Source organism: Patagioenas fasciata, chromosome 15, assembly GCF_037038585.1.
Source record: "Patagioenas fasciata isolate bPatFas1 chromosome 15, bPatFas1.hap1, whole genome shotgun sequence".
Lineage (NCBI taxonomy): Eukaryota > Metazoa > Chordata > Aves > Columbiformes > Columbidae > Patagioenas > Patagioenas fasciata.
The window spans coordinates 13,474,339-13,489,310 of NC_092534.1; the positions used below are offsets into that span (position 1 = coordinate 13,474,339).

General features: G+C 56.8%; 1 protein-coding gene across 1 annotated transcript; it reads left to right on the forward strand.

Moving 5' to 3' along the window:
* Positions 1-7,124: 7,124 nt before the first annotated feature.
* On the forward strand, positions 7,125-14,372 carry TNFRSF13B (TNF receptor superfamily member 13B). The gene is made up of 5 exons (XM_065850458.2): positions 7,125-7,251; positions 9,730-9,870; positions 11,500-11,616; positions 12,156-12,407; positions 13,086-14,372. The coding sequence occupies exons 1-5, from the start codon at positions 7,125-7,127 to the stop codon at positions 13,361-13,363; spliced, it is 915 nt and encodes a 304-aa protein (XP_065706530.2). The 3' UTR covers positions 13,364-14,372.
* Positions 14,373-14,972: the final 600 nt, after the last annotated feature.

Here is a 14,972-nt window from a genome sequence, read left to right on the forward strand (position 1 = left end):
CGTGCCACAGCCAGCATCCATGCACCGCCGGCCGCCTTCAACGTGAGCAGCCAGCGGGGCCAACAAAAACTCATTGCCAATGACTCTCCCCGCACGCCATGGCATGGGGGTCTCCTACATGTGCTGTGGAGGTGTGTGTCCCATCCCGTCATCCCCACATTGCCCCTGTCATGGAGATGCCTAATGGGGCCAGCCATGCATAACAGGTCTCTTCAGCCCAAAGCCAGTCCAGAGCAGTTTTCTCAAATGAGGGCAATTAAAGTAATGGAAAAATGGAAAGTATTCGTCAGGGAGCTGCAGTAGCGGTGGGGGAAGGCACTGTGGTGAGTCAGGGATCCAAAGTGGAGCCCCAGCGCCAGGTAAACAATCTGCAGACCAGGAGGTGTTAGTCACTGGCTCCGGCTGCACCGGCCCCAGCCTGGGAAGAGCATCGGCAAAACCCTCCTGCTCCAGGAAAGAGTTCATAGAGTCACAGAATCATTTTGGTTAGAAAAGACCCTCAAGATCATCGAGTCCACCTGTTCCCCCACCCCTGGCACTGCCCCATGTCCCTGAGAACCTCATCTCTGTTCAACCCTCCAGGGATGGTGACTCCAGCACTGCCCTGGGCAGCCTGTTCCAATGCCCCACAGCCCTTTGGGGAAGAAATTGTTCCCCAGATCCAACCTCAACCTCCCCTGGCGCAACTTGAAGCCGTTTCCTCTCATCCTGTCACTTGTTACCTGGGAGAAGAGACCAACACCCTCCATGCTCCAACCTCCTTTCAGGCAGAGAGGTTCAGCAGCACCAAACTCCACCAGAGAGAGGAGAGCAGCACCCACTCCCCTTGTGGCATGGATGTCCTGCCAGGACCATCCACCGCCCCCGCCCGTGAGGATGTCACTGTGATGGGGACATGGCACACGTGGCCATGCCTGGTTTTGCAGGAGAAGCTGCGATGCAGCAGCTTTTCCCGCGGGGCCGGGTGCTGCTGGGACAGGAGCAGGACGGCTGGATGCTCCTCCCGAGTGGCCGTCGCTCCCCGCGGGACCTTGGGCAAGTCATTTAATCTCTCTGCGCCTTCACCTCACTGTCATTACGGTGGAGCCAGACGGATGGATGCCCAGGGAAGAGGGCAGGATTCATGGTTTAAAGCCGGCAAACCCTGGGATCCCCACAGGATCCAGGTTGGGACCGAGTGGCGCCTGCGAGGGCTCCCCTGGTCCTGCCCTGTGTTGAGTGGAGCCCAAACCATGGGGCTGAATGTGGCCCCTGAGCCAGGCAGGCCAGCTATGGGGGATCCAAACCTCCAGCCCTGCCTGGGGAACATCTGGCAGGGGAAACACTGGCTAAGGGAGGCTTGGATGCCCCTCACAGGTTAGAAATCTGTATGGGGGTGAAAAACACCCTCACAAATAGAGGGAAAGTCCCCCGGGCTGCCCCAGGGACTGTGTCTGTGCCCTGCTCTACCTGTGCCAAATTTTCCCATTGGGAAAAATATAAGAACCCTAATTATTCACTGTAGGAAACCCACAGCGCTCGACTGCAGCGGGTGCAGCCCAGAGATGCGGCTTCCACGGGGCTGGAAAAGCCCACGAGGATGGTCCAGCACAGCTCGGCTTTGCTGGATGCACAAACACACACACGGAGGCTTGAGCTTGTCCCAGAAGCCGCATTAAATCACATCGCACCAAGCAGAGATTTCCTCTTGTCCAGAGACGCCAAGTGCCTGTGGAGTTCATACCCTTCTCCTAAAATCAGGCCAATGGTTAATTACGCTCTGGGCTGGGTCATCAGCGGCCGGGTCCTGTGACTGCTTCCTGCCATCGGATCTCGCTGTGATTTAGGCAAAATCTGGCTCCTTTGCTCCCACACACGTCTCCCCCATGTTTTGGCCAGGCCCTGCCTGTTCAGCTGGGCAGAGCAGATTCCCCTGCGAAGGGAACAGCTGCCTGTCCTGCCCACCCGCCTCTCAACACGAGCCTCAGCATCCTCGCTAGAAACATTATCCCCCGCAAAACTGGGTCCCTCCAGTTCCCTCCACCGCTCGTCCCTGTGGCCACCGCCCCTGCCAGCCGCAGCCGTCGGGTGTCTGCTCTGCTGACTCCATATAATGCAAGTTTTACAAATGAAAATGTCACATGGCCGTAAATTAAACACTTTGGAGAAACCCATTATAATGCAGCAACACAATTAGCTTTATCAGCCAGCCCAGAGTCATGCCAAAAACCAAAGCCGACTCACTTGACAGGAGCTGCCATCCATGAAACCAAGCTAACGACCTTAATTATATTTTTAGCTTCTAATTTTTGGCTGACAGTATCCCCGGTTACCCAGCCCATAATTTGTCCAGGGACTGCGATCCTCCTACCTGGTCTGTAATTCCCAGGGTCAGCCCTTTTAACCCTTTTAAATATTAGACTCCCACTGGCTGTCCTCCAGCCCTCTGGAATTTCCCCAGGGCTTTTAGTGTTAAAAATTAACAGCAGAGCTCCTTCCTGCGAAAGTCCTGCCAGAAACGCCTCTCGTCCTGAGAAAATCCAGCAATGTCAGAGGTGGGGACGCGGAGTTATTCCCACCAGGTTAAAAACGTCACGTTATCTGATTAGCTGTTCTGGCCAAAAATGATTCTTTGACTCATCCCCCGCATCTGCCACCCACGCTTTACACCTCAGCACGCAGCCCTGGCGCTGAAGTCTCCTTTCCCTTCCCCTTTGCTATATATTTAATGGGTTTCATCCTTACTTCCGTGCCAGCTCTCAGCCAAACCGAATCTTTTCCCGTCCATCTGTCCTTGCTCTCCAGCTGGCTACCAGGTTTGGGGAGCTGGCCCTGAGCACAGCCTGGTTTTCTCCTGATCTGTGCTAGGTTTTGGAACAGTGGCTCTCACGGCATCACCCTCGATGACCACTTGGGCACTTCTGGAGCCTGGCTCACCCCGTGGCTCATCTGCAGCCCCATGGCACAGGGGCTGCTGCAGTGCCCGGGTACCAGTGGGTGCTGAGCATCCTTGGAGTGACGCCCGCTGCATCCCCATGGGGTGGTGGCAGGATGTGGCCATGGTGCAAATGGGGGAACAGAGCAGTGTGAGGGGTACAGGGGCATCTGGACCCCACCTTGCGTGAGGGGCTGCTGCAAACAGAGGTACTGGGGCACTGGGGAGCGGGCAGGAACCAGCTGGGCTGCTGTGGGGCACAGTAGCCCTGGGAGGAGCTGGAGTGGCTGTTTTTGGGGTGTTGGGGCTGCAAAAGCAGCCAGAGCACCCAGTGGGAAGCCAGGCTGGGCTAGCCAAGGGTGCCATCTCCTGGGGAGAGACTCAAACAGCCAGGAGCAGGGCTGGGCACCCCTGGGCTACAGGACTGGGGTGCTGGAGCTGCACCCCGGGGCTCTCTGTGCCCCCCAGGCTGAACCATGGTTGCCCTCAGCTCCCAGCTGGGCTGCAGTGCTGCAGGCAGGGCAGGCAGGACAGGGAGGGATGCTCGAGATGTCACCGCAAGCACATCATGGTGGTTCTTTGCCAACGGGACAGCTGTGGTGTGGCCGTGGCTCTGCAGCTGCGCATGGTGCAGGTCGTGTGCTGACACCCAGTGTGGTGCCACGGCCATGGTCGTGCACCTGCCTGCACCGAAAAACCAGGCAGTGGTGGTGGCTATTTAGGATGAGAGGAAACAGTCTCAATTTGCACCAAGGGACATAGAGGTTGGATCTTGAGAACAATTTCTTCCTGAAAAGGGCTGTGGGGCATTGGAACAGGCTGCCCAGGGCAGTGCTGGAGTCACCATCCCTGGAGGGGTTGAACAGACAGAGATGAGGTTCTCAGGGACACGGGGCAGTGCCAGGGGTAGGGTAACGGTTGGACTTGATGATCTTGAGGGTCTTTTCCAACCAAAATGATTCTATGATTCTATTGTGTGTCGTCAGCCCAGCAACTTTGGGCACGTAGCAGCTCTGAGCTTTGCCATGAGGAACTGGTGGCAGTGACAGGACACGGAGGACAGGCGGCGATGCACAGGGGACGGGCGCATCCTGACCCCAGTGCACTCGAGAGCGAGCACGTGTCCGCAAGGAATGAAGGTGAAAGAAATGAGTCCTCAGCTGCCGTGCTCGGAGCCATCTGTGCTCAGCCCAGCCTCGCAGTTGCTGGTTTCGACCCAAAATGACTCCTCTTCCCCTTCGCACCCTCACGGCCCCTTTTTTCAGGTCCCAAAGGGAGCTTGTGTGCAAGCAAATGCCTTGGCCAAGGCCAAGGGCCTGAGCACAGGGACTGCAAAAGGCAAACGGGCTGAGGAGAAGCTGGGAGGAAAATATCCCAGCAAAGCTGCTCAAAGAGAAGGGCAGGCATCCCCCCAAAAAATTTTGGAGCCAAATATTATCCACCCTGTCTGCCTGTCACCTGCAGCTCTCCTTGCAGCGATGCCACTGGGGCAAGAGCCCAGAAGAAAGAAAGATTTGATTGTGGGGACAAAACTGGGCTCTATCACCCCAAATGGACTGTGGCACCTCTGGAACTGTATGCAGACGGGTGCTGAAGGATGCAAAATGATGTGGGGGGATGCAGTGGGATGCAGGGGGATGCACCACACTGGGAGGCTGCACAGGGAACTGCCAGGTGATTCTCTCCCACTAGTGGCACACAGCCAAGCGTCTAACCCAGGAACTCAGGAACCCGAGACAGGGACACCCAGAGCGCAGGTACGACCCCAGCCACTGCTTTGGCTGCGAGACGGCAGCTCACAGGGACCATGTTTGGAGACATTTAAAAGGCACACGCTGTCCTCAGAGAGTGTGGGAGGGGGTGATGCCGCTCGGGGCACGGGGGGTCGGGCTGGTGGGGCGCGCAGCTGAGGAGATGGGGCTCTGGTCACAGAGTACACTGACAATTTTAAAGCTGAAATTACCCAGCCTGATCTCTGCTCAGTGAGGAGGGACAAACCACCCCTAAGTGCTTCTCAGTTCCCTCTTGAGGGCTCACCAGGGTGGAAACTGCAAGTCTCCCGCTGCTATTTACAGCAGCAGGTTTCCCCTGCAAAACCCCGCGAGCAGAGGGCTGGAGCCGTCGCTCCAGGTCACGCTCAAGCAGCGCAGGCGACGCCGAAATCCTGATTTCCTTTGCCGTTGGCTTTAGCTTTGCAGGCCAACACTCAAGCCCAGCGATGAGCCCATCCTTCGCATCACCTGCACGTCCAGAGCCACAACATGTGGCACAGCATCGGTGCTGCTGTGTCCCCATGGCAATGTCGTGCCTTGTCCCTTCCCGGTCCCCACCCTGAGCACCAGGGTCCATCGGATGGTGCCGATGCTGGTCCCGTCCATCCTACAGGAGCTGGACATGGTGGGTCACATCCAGGCAGGCAGGGCCAAGCAGCGCTGGGTTCCTGTGGTTTGGGCTTTGCTCCCTGTGAGCAGGTTCATCCCCCAACGTCCCTGCAAAGGACACAGCGTGTTGCACCCCCACAAGTGGCCTTTTGCTCTCTCTCAGTTGCAGATCGCTGCGGTAAAGCACGAAGTAGGAGTGTTTGAACCGAGCGGAAAAAACCTTGACGCTGCCCTGCCGGTGTTTATAGAAAGTAACAGGTATCGCTGCTGCTTCCTTCCCCCCTCAGCTGTTTCTGCAAATAGGTCCCATTGGGCTGAGCTGAGTCACCGTCCTGCCACAGTCCCAGCACCCCTTGTCCCCTCCCGGTGACACGGCCACAGCACAGCCCTGCCCTGCACCTGCACAGAAAGGGGGAGAAACCTCCAGAAATGAGCCCACTGCCAGTGGGAAATGGGGAGACCAGCAGGCGCACAGTCTGGCTTTGATTTCACGAGACGTTCCCAGTGGAGCGTTGTGCCACCGGCCAGGTCTACCCGGAGTGTTTTGCTGGTCAGAGGCACCAGGGCAGTGATGGATGGATGGACGGACGGACGGATGGATGGATGGATGGGTGGATGCCCAGGTGACCACAGGCAGACACTCTCAGCCCCATGGAATGGGCTGAATGCCCCCTCTGAGGCATCCCTGGGGGTGCTGCTTGGCTGCTCCACCTTGGGTTTGCTGGTTAAACCCATTCCACTTGCAGGGTGAGGTGAAACCTAAAAACAAATATACAGCTATACCCTTGGAGGCTGCCAGCAGTGCAGAGGTACCTCTTTCCCTCTGTGAAAACCAAGCCACGCTATTAATGCTTCATGCAGACCCAGTGCCAGCAGCGCCAGGCCCTCTGTTACCAGCACAGCCCCCCTGAGTCCCCCTGAAAACCCCTCAGCCCTCCTGCCTCTGGGGCATGGATGCACCAGAGAAAAGCACTGCGTAAAGCATCATACTGGGGGCCATAGAATAATTTGCTTGGAAGACACCCTCTAGATCATCGAGTCCGTCTGTTCCCCCACCCCTGGCACTGCCCCATGTCCCTGAGAACCTCATCTTCGTCTGTCCAACCCCTCCGGGATGGTGACTCCAGCACTGCCCTGGGCAGCCTGTTCCAATGCACAACAATCCTTTCCATGAAGAAATTGTTCCCAATTTAAACCTCTCCTGGTGCAACCTGGTGCCATTTCCTCCCATCCCATCATGAGATGCTCTGTGTGCTGTGAGCAGGAGACACATTGGTGGGGTGGGTTGACCCCCCCCGCAGACGGGGACCGGACGGGCGCACAGCGCGGTGCTCGGTCCCTGCAGGTGAGGGTGACCAGCACCCGGTGCCACGTGGCATCGGCAGGACGTTACACGCAGGGCTGTGTGACACAGATCCACTAGAAGGGACACTTGTTCCTCTCTACCCGCAGCTCCGCGCAGTGATATCCCCTTTGTGTTGCTCTGACACAGCAAAGCCCAGGAGAGCAACAACCCCCCAGTGTCACCCACCAGTTCTCCTGGCCCACAATAACTCTTTCCTCTACAGAGTAAAACGTCCTTCTCTGCAGAACAAACCACCCCACTGCAGCCAGGCAATGCAAGGCCAGGTGCTGCAGAGCCCCCAACCCTACCAGCCCCTCTGCAACGTGGCTGCCAGGCCCAGGACACCCCTCCCTGTGTGACACACGGCCCCACAATGTCCCTCCCTGAGCCCCTGACAGCCCAGGGACGCCCGGTGAGCCAATGCAATGTGCTGTGCTTGTGAGCGATTTGCATGGAAGGGAAAAGGGGAAACCCCAGGAAACGCATGGCCCAGGCATTAATCAAATCGATCTCTAATAATAAACCTGCCGAGCGATGCACGGGCTCCGGGCTGGAGCTCGCGGTGCGATGGCGGGAGCTGAGGGGGACTAGATGCTGCAGGAGACTCAAACGTGAGTTACCCCATGGAGGGGCTGTGGGGGGAGATGGAGGTGAGGGGCTCACCGTTGAGAGGGCTCCGGGTCACAGTGACATTTACGGAGCGCTGGCTGGGAGCAGCGGGTCCCGCCAGGCTCTTGCTGGGAAGCAGAGCCAACAGGAAGGGTTTCCACCCTGCTGAGGACGGTCAGTGCCGTGGGGCTGAAGGTGAAATGGTTGCCCAATGCTTTGGATGAGGGGCGCACAGTGGAGTTTGGGGTGCTCGTCCCTGGTGCGGAGGCAGAGGGGGAGACTCACCCAGCTCTGCTGGAAAACGTGGGTTTGCAAAGTCTGCCCGCGCCATGCTGGGAGCATCGTGCGCAGCTTGAGGCTCCCCGGGAAGCTCGGCCATCGGGCAGGATTTTTCCCAAATGGGGCCAAACACCCAGTTTGGATCCACCTGAGCAGCAGTGGGGAAGGAGCTGCCCAGCCCACAGCCCCCAGCTTAGACACAGCCCCAAATCTCCATTTCCCATGCAGTTATCCCAGGGGAAACCCCACCATCACCATCACCCAAGGGTGGCTGGGCTCACACCATCCCCAGGGCTCACCAACACCTCCAGGGGTCACCACTGACCCCAGGGGTCACCAGCATTCCCAGGGGTCTTCTTTTTCTTCTTTTTGGGTACAAAATATCTTCAAAGAGCATCTGAGGAGCCCATCAGCTTGAACCTCACTTTGCCCTGGGGAAAGTCTTCACTCAGCTTGCTAGAAAGCGACTATTTAATTTTATAGCAATGTTAATTGAACGACTGGGACTATAGGGCCAGCATCCTTGTGCAGAGTGGATTTATCCTGACTGCCCACATACTAGAGAGAAGGAGGGATCCCCACACTGAGTTTTGCCTATAGAAATCAAAGTTTGGCTTTGCAAAGGCTGCGGTGCAGAAGCTCCGGCCGAGGTAACGTGCAGACTCCGGGCATGCAGAGGCCCATGTTGTGCTGTGGTATCAGGGGGTTTTAAACCTTTTGGGTCCCTCAACACTGGGAGGAAACAGCTGCAGCTCCGCAGGGGGATGTGGTCGCCCGTGGGCCCTCTCGGTCGGCAAATGGCACGTTTCCACCGCAGCCATGCTCACGCTGGTTAGCGATTCCTGCCCTTGCTCTGTCGTGTTTGCTGCAGACCCCGTGCGCAGCACGGCATGGCACGGCATGGCAGGGCACGGCACGGCATGGCACAGCATGGCAGGGCATGGCACAGCATGGCAGGGCATGGCACGGCACACTGGCACCAATGGCACGGCCATCACTTGCGTTGCCTCCAAGGCCAAACCCTGCAGTGGCACAGGTTGCAAACAGAGATGGGGACACGCATGAATATTTCAGCTGGTAACAAGGCAATGCTCGTTAGCAAGCTGATTTTTAAAATGGTACGTTGTTGGCTGGATTTCTGCGCTGCTGAGCGCTGCAGCTGATGCCTCGCTCCTGTGCCTTTGGCATCACATCCAGCACAGGGCTCACGGTGGCAGAGGAGGACGGGATGAACTCATGGGGACATGAACACGACCACCCCAGGTGTCCTGGCTGGCGGGGGTTAAACCAGCGCTGAGAGCTCTCCCAGGAGACCTCCCTCCTGCTGCTGCTCGGGGGAGTCTGACGCATTTTTTACAAAATAGAGTTTCATTATGATGCCAGAGCACCAAAGGGAGACATCAGAAATGACACACAAACCGCCCCGATGCTACAGAGGAATTCAGAAGTTTCCAGAATCAAAAATTGTTCCAGAAGATGTTGCCAGTGGTCATTCTGGTCGTATTTCTGTTATTTGCAGAAAAAGCGCACAAAGATAGGAGCGGTTCCCACCACTCTTGTTCTCACAGGCAGTTCTGTGCATCCCCAGACCCTCAGGGCACAGCACGGGGCCACCTATGAGCCCAGGTGACCTTCCTGTGTGTCCCCAAGGACCAGCACAGGACATGCTCATGTAGGGTGATTATTTGAAGAGCTTGCGAAGCCTGAAGCAGGTTTTACTGCATGCTCGAGCCCAAGCCTAGGACCAGAGAGGGCTGGGGAACAGCTGAGCATCCCCTGAGAGGGGTCACGGTCCCAGACCTGTGGTGTCCGCCCCACGTTTCCTCTCCTCACAGAATCCCAGAATGTCAGGGGTTGGAAGGGACCTGGAAAGCTCATCCAGTGCAATCCCCCCATGGAGCAGGAACACCCAGCTGAGGTTCCACAGGAAGGTGTCCAGGCGGGTTTGAATGTCTGCACAGAAGGAGACTCCACAACCCCCCTGGGCAGCCTGGGCCAGGCTCTGACACCCTCACCAGGAAGAAGTTTCTTCTCAAATTTAAGTGGAACCTCTTGTGTTCCATTTTGAACCCACTATGCTTTGTCCTGTCATTGGTTGTCACCGAGAAGAGCCTGGCTCCATCTTCCTGACACTCACCCTTTATATATTTGTAAACATTAATAAGTCTCCTCCAAACTAAAGAGACCCTCCTGTTCCGCAGGCATGGATGGGACGCCCGTCGGGTGGGATGCCATGAACAACTGCACCGACCAGCAGTACTGGGACATGCTCGTCTGCCAGTGCATCCCCTGCAGCCTGGCGTGTGGCCGGCACAGCGTCAGGAGGTGCGCGGCCCTGTGCGGTGAGTGCCGGACACCGCAGGCAGCGATGGGGCAGAGCCGAGACCATAGATCTCAGCCTGGGATGAGCCACAGGGCAGGTGCCGAGCCAGCTCGGCTTAACAAAGGTTTGAGTCAAAAACGCTGGGGAATGTGAGCGTCCCAGTGATGGGCTGGGACTGGCAGCAGCTCAGCACAGAGCAGGATCGAGTTGTCCACATGTCTGTACCCTTCCTTTCTGGGGTCACAGAGGTGCACCAGGGGAGGTTGAGGTTGGATATTAGGAAAAATTTATTCACAGAAATGATTGTTGGGCATTGGAACAGGCTGCCCAGGGCAGTGCTGGAGTCACCATCCCTGGAGGGGTTGGACAGATGCAGATGAGGTTCTCAGGGACATGGGGCAGTGCCCAGGGTGGGTTAATGGTTGGACTCAATGATCTTAAAGTTCTTTTCCAACCGAAACAATTCTATGATTCCTAGAGCTGCATCGGCACTCATATATACGCCCCATTGGTGACCCTCCAAGGGCAGAGCCTCAAGGTACATCAGGTTCAGTTGATGTGGATAATTATAAACTCAAGCCCTGGCTTTGCAAGGCTGAACTGCGAGCCCTGCACCAGGGCAGACACCAAGGTGCAATGGTAACAGGTGAGGAAGAGCCACAGATGCACTTTGCACCCAAACCCCCTGCACGGCCCCTTCCCTCCCCAGCGAGCTGCATCAGCACTGCTGCACCCTGTCCTGGGGCACAGGGGACACAGCCCTGCGTGTGGTGACAAGTCACATCTCCCTTTGAGGAGATGCCATCCCTGGGGCCCGAGCCAGCGCTCAGGCAGGTTTTGGTGTGTCCCAAAGATCCATGCAGGCTCCATAACAGCAGAAGTTCTACAAGCAGCAGCCAGGAGCTCCCTGCCGCAGGCAGGTACAGCTGCACGTGCCTGGCTGCGTCCCCTCCCCACGCAGCTGCCAGCACATGATTTACCCAGTATTTACCATGGAATCATAGAATGGTTTGAGTTGGAAGGGACCTTAAAGATCATCTCATTCCACCCCTCTGCCATGGGCAGGGACATTTTCGACCAGACCAGGTCACTCAAATTCCCATCCAGCCTGACCTCGAACCCTTCCAGGGATGGGGCATCCACAGCTGCTCTGGACAGCCTGTGCCAGGGCCTCACCACCCTCATGGGGAAGAATTTCATCCTTATATCTCATCTAAATCTCCCCTCTTTCAGTTTAAAGCCATCACCCCTTGTCCTATCACTACATGCCCTTGTAAAAAGTCCCTCTCCAGCTTCCCTGTAGACCCCTTTTAGGTACTGGAGGCTGCTCTAAGGTCTTCCCTGGAGTCTCGTCCAGGCTGAACAACCCCAACTCTCTCAGCCTCATAGGACCAAACACCAGCACAGATCCCGTGGATCTGACACCCTGCCAGCCCTGGAGAGGTTTTCAACACTCACAGCTGTGGGCAGGTCTCGCCCTGCACCTGTCGGAGCCGCTAGTGTGTTCAGAGCAGCCGTGGGCTTGCCCCCGCAGGAACCCCGTCACGGGGTGGTGGGAGGGCGGTGGTTTGGGATCCTCCTGCTTCAATGACAGGGATGGGGGAGAATGTGCTCAGGACACTGCGTTCATCTCCCTCTGCTCCCGCAGAGTCCATAGACTGCAACAGGAGACCCGGCTTCTACTACGACGAGCTCCTGAAGAGTTGCATCAGCTGCAGCACGGTGTGCGGGCAGCACCCGAAGCAATGCGCCGCGTCCTGCGAAAGTAAGGACAAACACAAGGGGGGCAGAGCGGGGACGTGGGGCAGGACCCCCAGGGCTGGGCTGGAAGAGGGGATGGGTTATGGGAGCAAAGCTCGGGAAGGGGCAGCAAACCCCTATCTCTTTGTCCCGGGGGTCGTGTTTGTGCGCTGGAACTGCGCTGGGAGGGGGGAGAAGCAAAGCGGGGCGTCTGCCTCTCTCCTGCTTTCTCCATCACACAGTGCGTTTTCCCTTTCGTGTGTCGGTGATTTACAGACCTGTCCTTCGGCTCTACCAGCCAGGGGCGGCAGTTGCATTTCCCACATTTTTCCTTGCGATCTGCAATTCCCACACTGGGGTTGAGACGAGATCCCTGGAGAAAAGGGGAGGGTGGGAAGGTGCCTCCTCCACCTCTCTGTTGAAGAGAAATGCAAGCAGAGGGGGTGTTCAAATTCTTCCCAAGCAGAGTGCTATTGGCAACACCCTTTCCCTATCAGAAAGTCAATAGTGTGAAGCAGGTACCTGAAGGGTTTCTAAGCACACCTGTCTCTGCCTGGCCCACAGCAGGGGCCCTGCTGGCCACCCCCCCTGCGCCCGCCGCCCTGGGGACGTCCCCAGCCCCCGCGGCCATGCTGGAGCAGAAGGTGTGCGGGGAGCAGGAGCCGTGGCTGGTGGTTTATCTGCTGCTGGGGCTCTGCCTCTGCGCCCTCGTCTGCTCCCTGCTCCTGGGCTGGACTCACCTGCGGAGGAAGGGAGAGGTGGTGACCTGCCCGGCCAGCGCCGGGACCTGCCACCGCAGGGAGGACTCCTGCAAAGGTGAGTGCTGGGGGCACTGGGAGAGGATGGGGAGCTTGGGGGGGGCAAGCTACACGTACTGCAACAGAATCACAGAACAGTGTGGGTTGAAGGGACCTTCCCAGCTCCCCCAGTGCCACCCCTGCCATGAGCAGGGACATCTTCAGCAGCTCAGGTTGCTCAGAGCCCCGTCCAGCCTGGCCTGGGATGTCTCCAGGGATGGTTCATCCATCACCTCCCTGGGCAACCTGGGCCAGGCTCTCATCACCCTCAGGGTAAAAAATTCCTTCCTCATGTCCGGTCTGAATCTCCCTCCTTTAGTTTAAAACCATCACCCTTGTCACATCACAACAGGCCCTGATCAAAAATCTGTCCCCATCTTTCTTCTCAGCCCCTTTTAAGCACTGAAAGGCCACAATAAGGTCTCCCCAGAGACTTTTCTTCTCCAGCTGAGCACCCCAACTCTCTCAGCCTGTCCTCCAGCAGAGCCGTCCCAGCCTCAGGTCACACATGAGCACACAGACAACGCCTTACGTACAACACACAGTGCCGTGGGCTTTATCGAAGCAGTGGGACACAGATGTCCTCTCCAGTTCCAGGCCTGGCACTTTATAGGCTCTAGTGCAGCACTGCAAAGCATTTCTCGTGTAAAAGGTGCTCCTAAAAACCCTCACACTGACACACGCGGTTTATTTGCAGATCGTCTGGTGGAAGCGGGCAGCGTTGGTGACGGATGCACCGGCATCAGGGTCCCGGAGCCGGTGGAAACCTGTGGCTTCTGCTTCCCCGGACACGGCTCCGCTGTGCAAGAAACCAAACCGTGTCACAGCTCCTCCTGTCACGCGGGCGAAAGAGCCGCTGCTCCCGCTCACACCGGGATACGCAGCACGGGAAGCGCGGGGCCCATTCCCAGCCCCAACGAGGGCCACTTCAAAATCATCTGTTCTCCTTCGCAAGAGAAGACGCCCATGGCGTGACCGTGGTGAACGTTCCTGCACAGGATCAGACAGGAGGGACGTTCTCTCTGCCCCCACACACAGTTGCTTCACCCTCTGTTTCCAGTGACTGTAACGGCTTCTCCCAGGACCAGCGGACCCGGCCTGGTCTTTGCCCAGGGGCTGCAGGCTACAGACAGCGCTGTTGGTTACAAAGTGCTGTCTTCTTCCACTCAGGAAACTAAATTCTTATTCTTGTGCACTCTCAGTGACAGAAGTCGCTTTCCATTCAGCCACGGCTTCATCCTCCGACACGGCCTCTGCAGACTCCTCCGTGCAGCCCGGTTGTGAGGAGCGACGGCTCCTTGGGGGTTTTCACCAGCACATCTTCCCCTGCCGCCGTGTAACACAAGCAGAGCTGTGAGCATCTCACACAGACTCAGCCCCAAGAAGTTGTAATGACCACTGAATGCCACCGCCATGCTCTCAAGAGGAGCCTTTTCTGACTTTGAGACACAGTGTGGAAAGCTCCACCACCAACTCTCAATGCTGCTTGGGATGAAAGGACAGGTTGGGGACGATGGCAAAGCTTTGCCTTGTGACAGGACACAATGCTGCACGGGAGGAGCTGGGACAGGCACCAAAATCCCCAGTGAATTGGGTTTAAACGTGAAAACTCCTCTAAGGCTGAGAAGTTTCCTAAAGACTGGATTGATGTAGGCCTGGTCTGGGTTACTCAGAATAGCTGGTAAAAGTGATGAACCAGCTGGAGATTCAGCTGCTTTGAGGGAAGGTTTTTATCTGACCTGGCTTTGAAAGCTACTGTAGAAAAAGATGGGTTTCAAAATGTATCTCGAAGTTCTCATTTTCACTAAAGGAGAGTACAGGAACATTTTGCTTGGGGAGAAATTACTCCTGTGCCGTGAGTGATGTGTGATGGTCACAAAGCAGAAAGGCATCAGGGCCACGTGAAACCTATTAGGAGAAAGTGCAAGAGGGGGTTTAAGGTGAGGATTAAGAGCTCACATGTAGGCCCAACAGGTGGTCCAACAATGAGGTAAAGGTTTGCTGTCCTGAACTGCTCCAGATACAGATGCAATTCAGCATCTTGCTGTGTGTTGCCTTTCATCTCTTCCTCTGTTCAGCAAAGTCCTTACCTTGCTGCAGCACGAGAGATGAGTTTTGTATTGTGCTGCATTCACGTTCGAGGGGAGAAAAATAAGCCTTTTCAAAACCAAAATCTCATTTTACTCAAATGGGTCTTCTGAACATAATGGTGAGCACTGAAGGCCACCACCCAACGGAGGGATGGGGAGAGCAACTGCTTACCCACACGTGGGGAGAACAAAACACAGACCCTGGCCACACTCTCTCAGCATCAAGACCCTCTTGGCCTCCAGCTCCTTTTGGCATCTCCTCTCACAAGGCCACCCCAGGGCCTCCACCTCCACAGCATCACCTTCCACAGCCTCAGCTCCTGCTGTTTCCCTCCTGTGGAACGGGCTCCAGTGGCCTCTGTCTCATGGCGTTGGTTCCTGCAGCCTCCTGCCCCATGGCCTCAGTTCCCGTTGTCACCGCCATCGTGGCCTCAAACGCCGTAGCATCATTAGCACCCCAATTCCTCCAAGCCTCCAAAAGTCTTTTGGCCCCA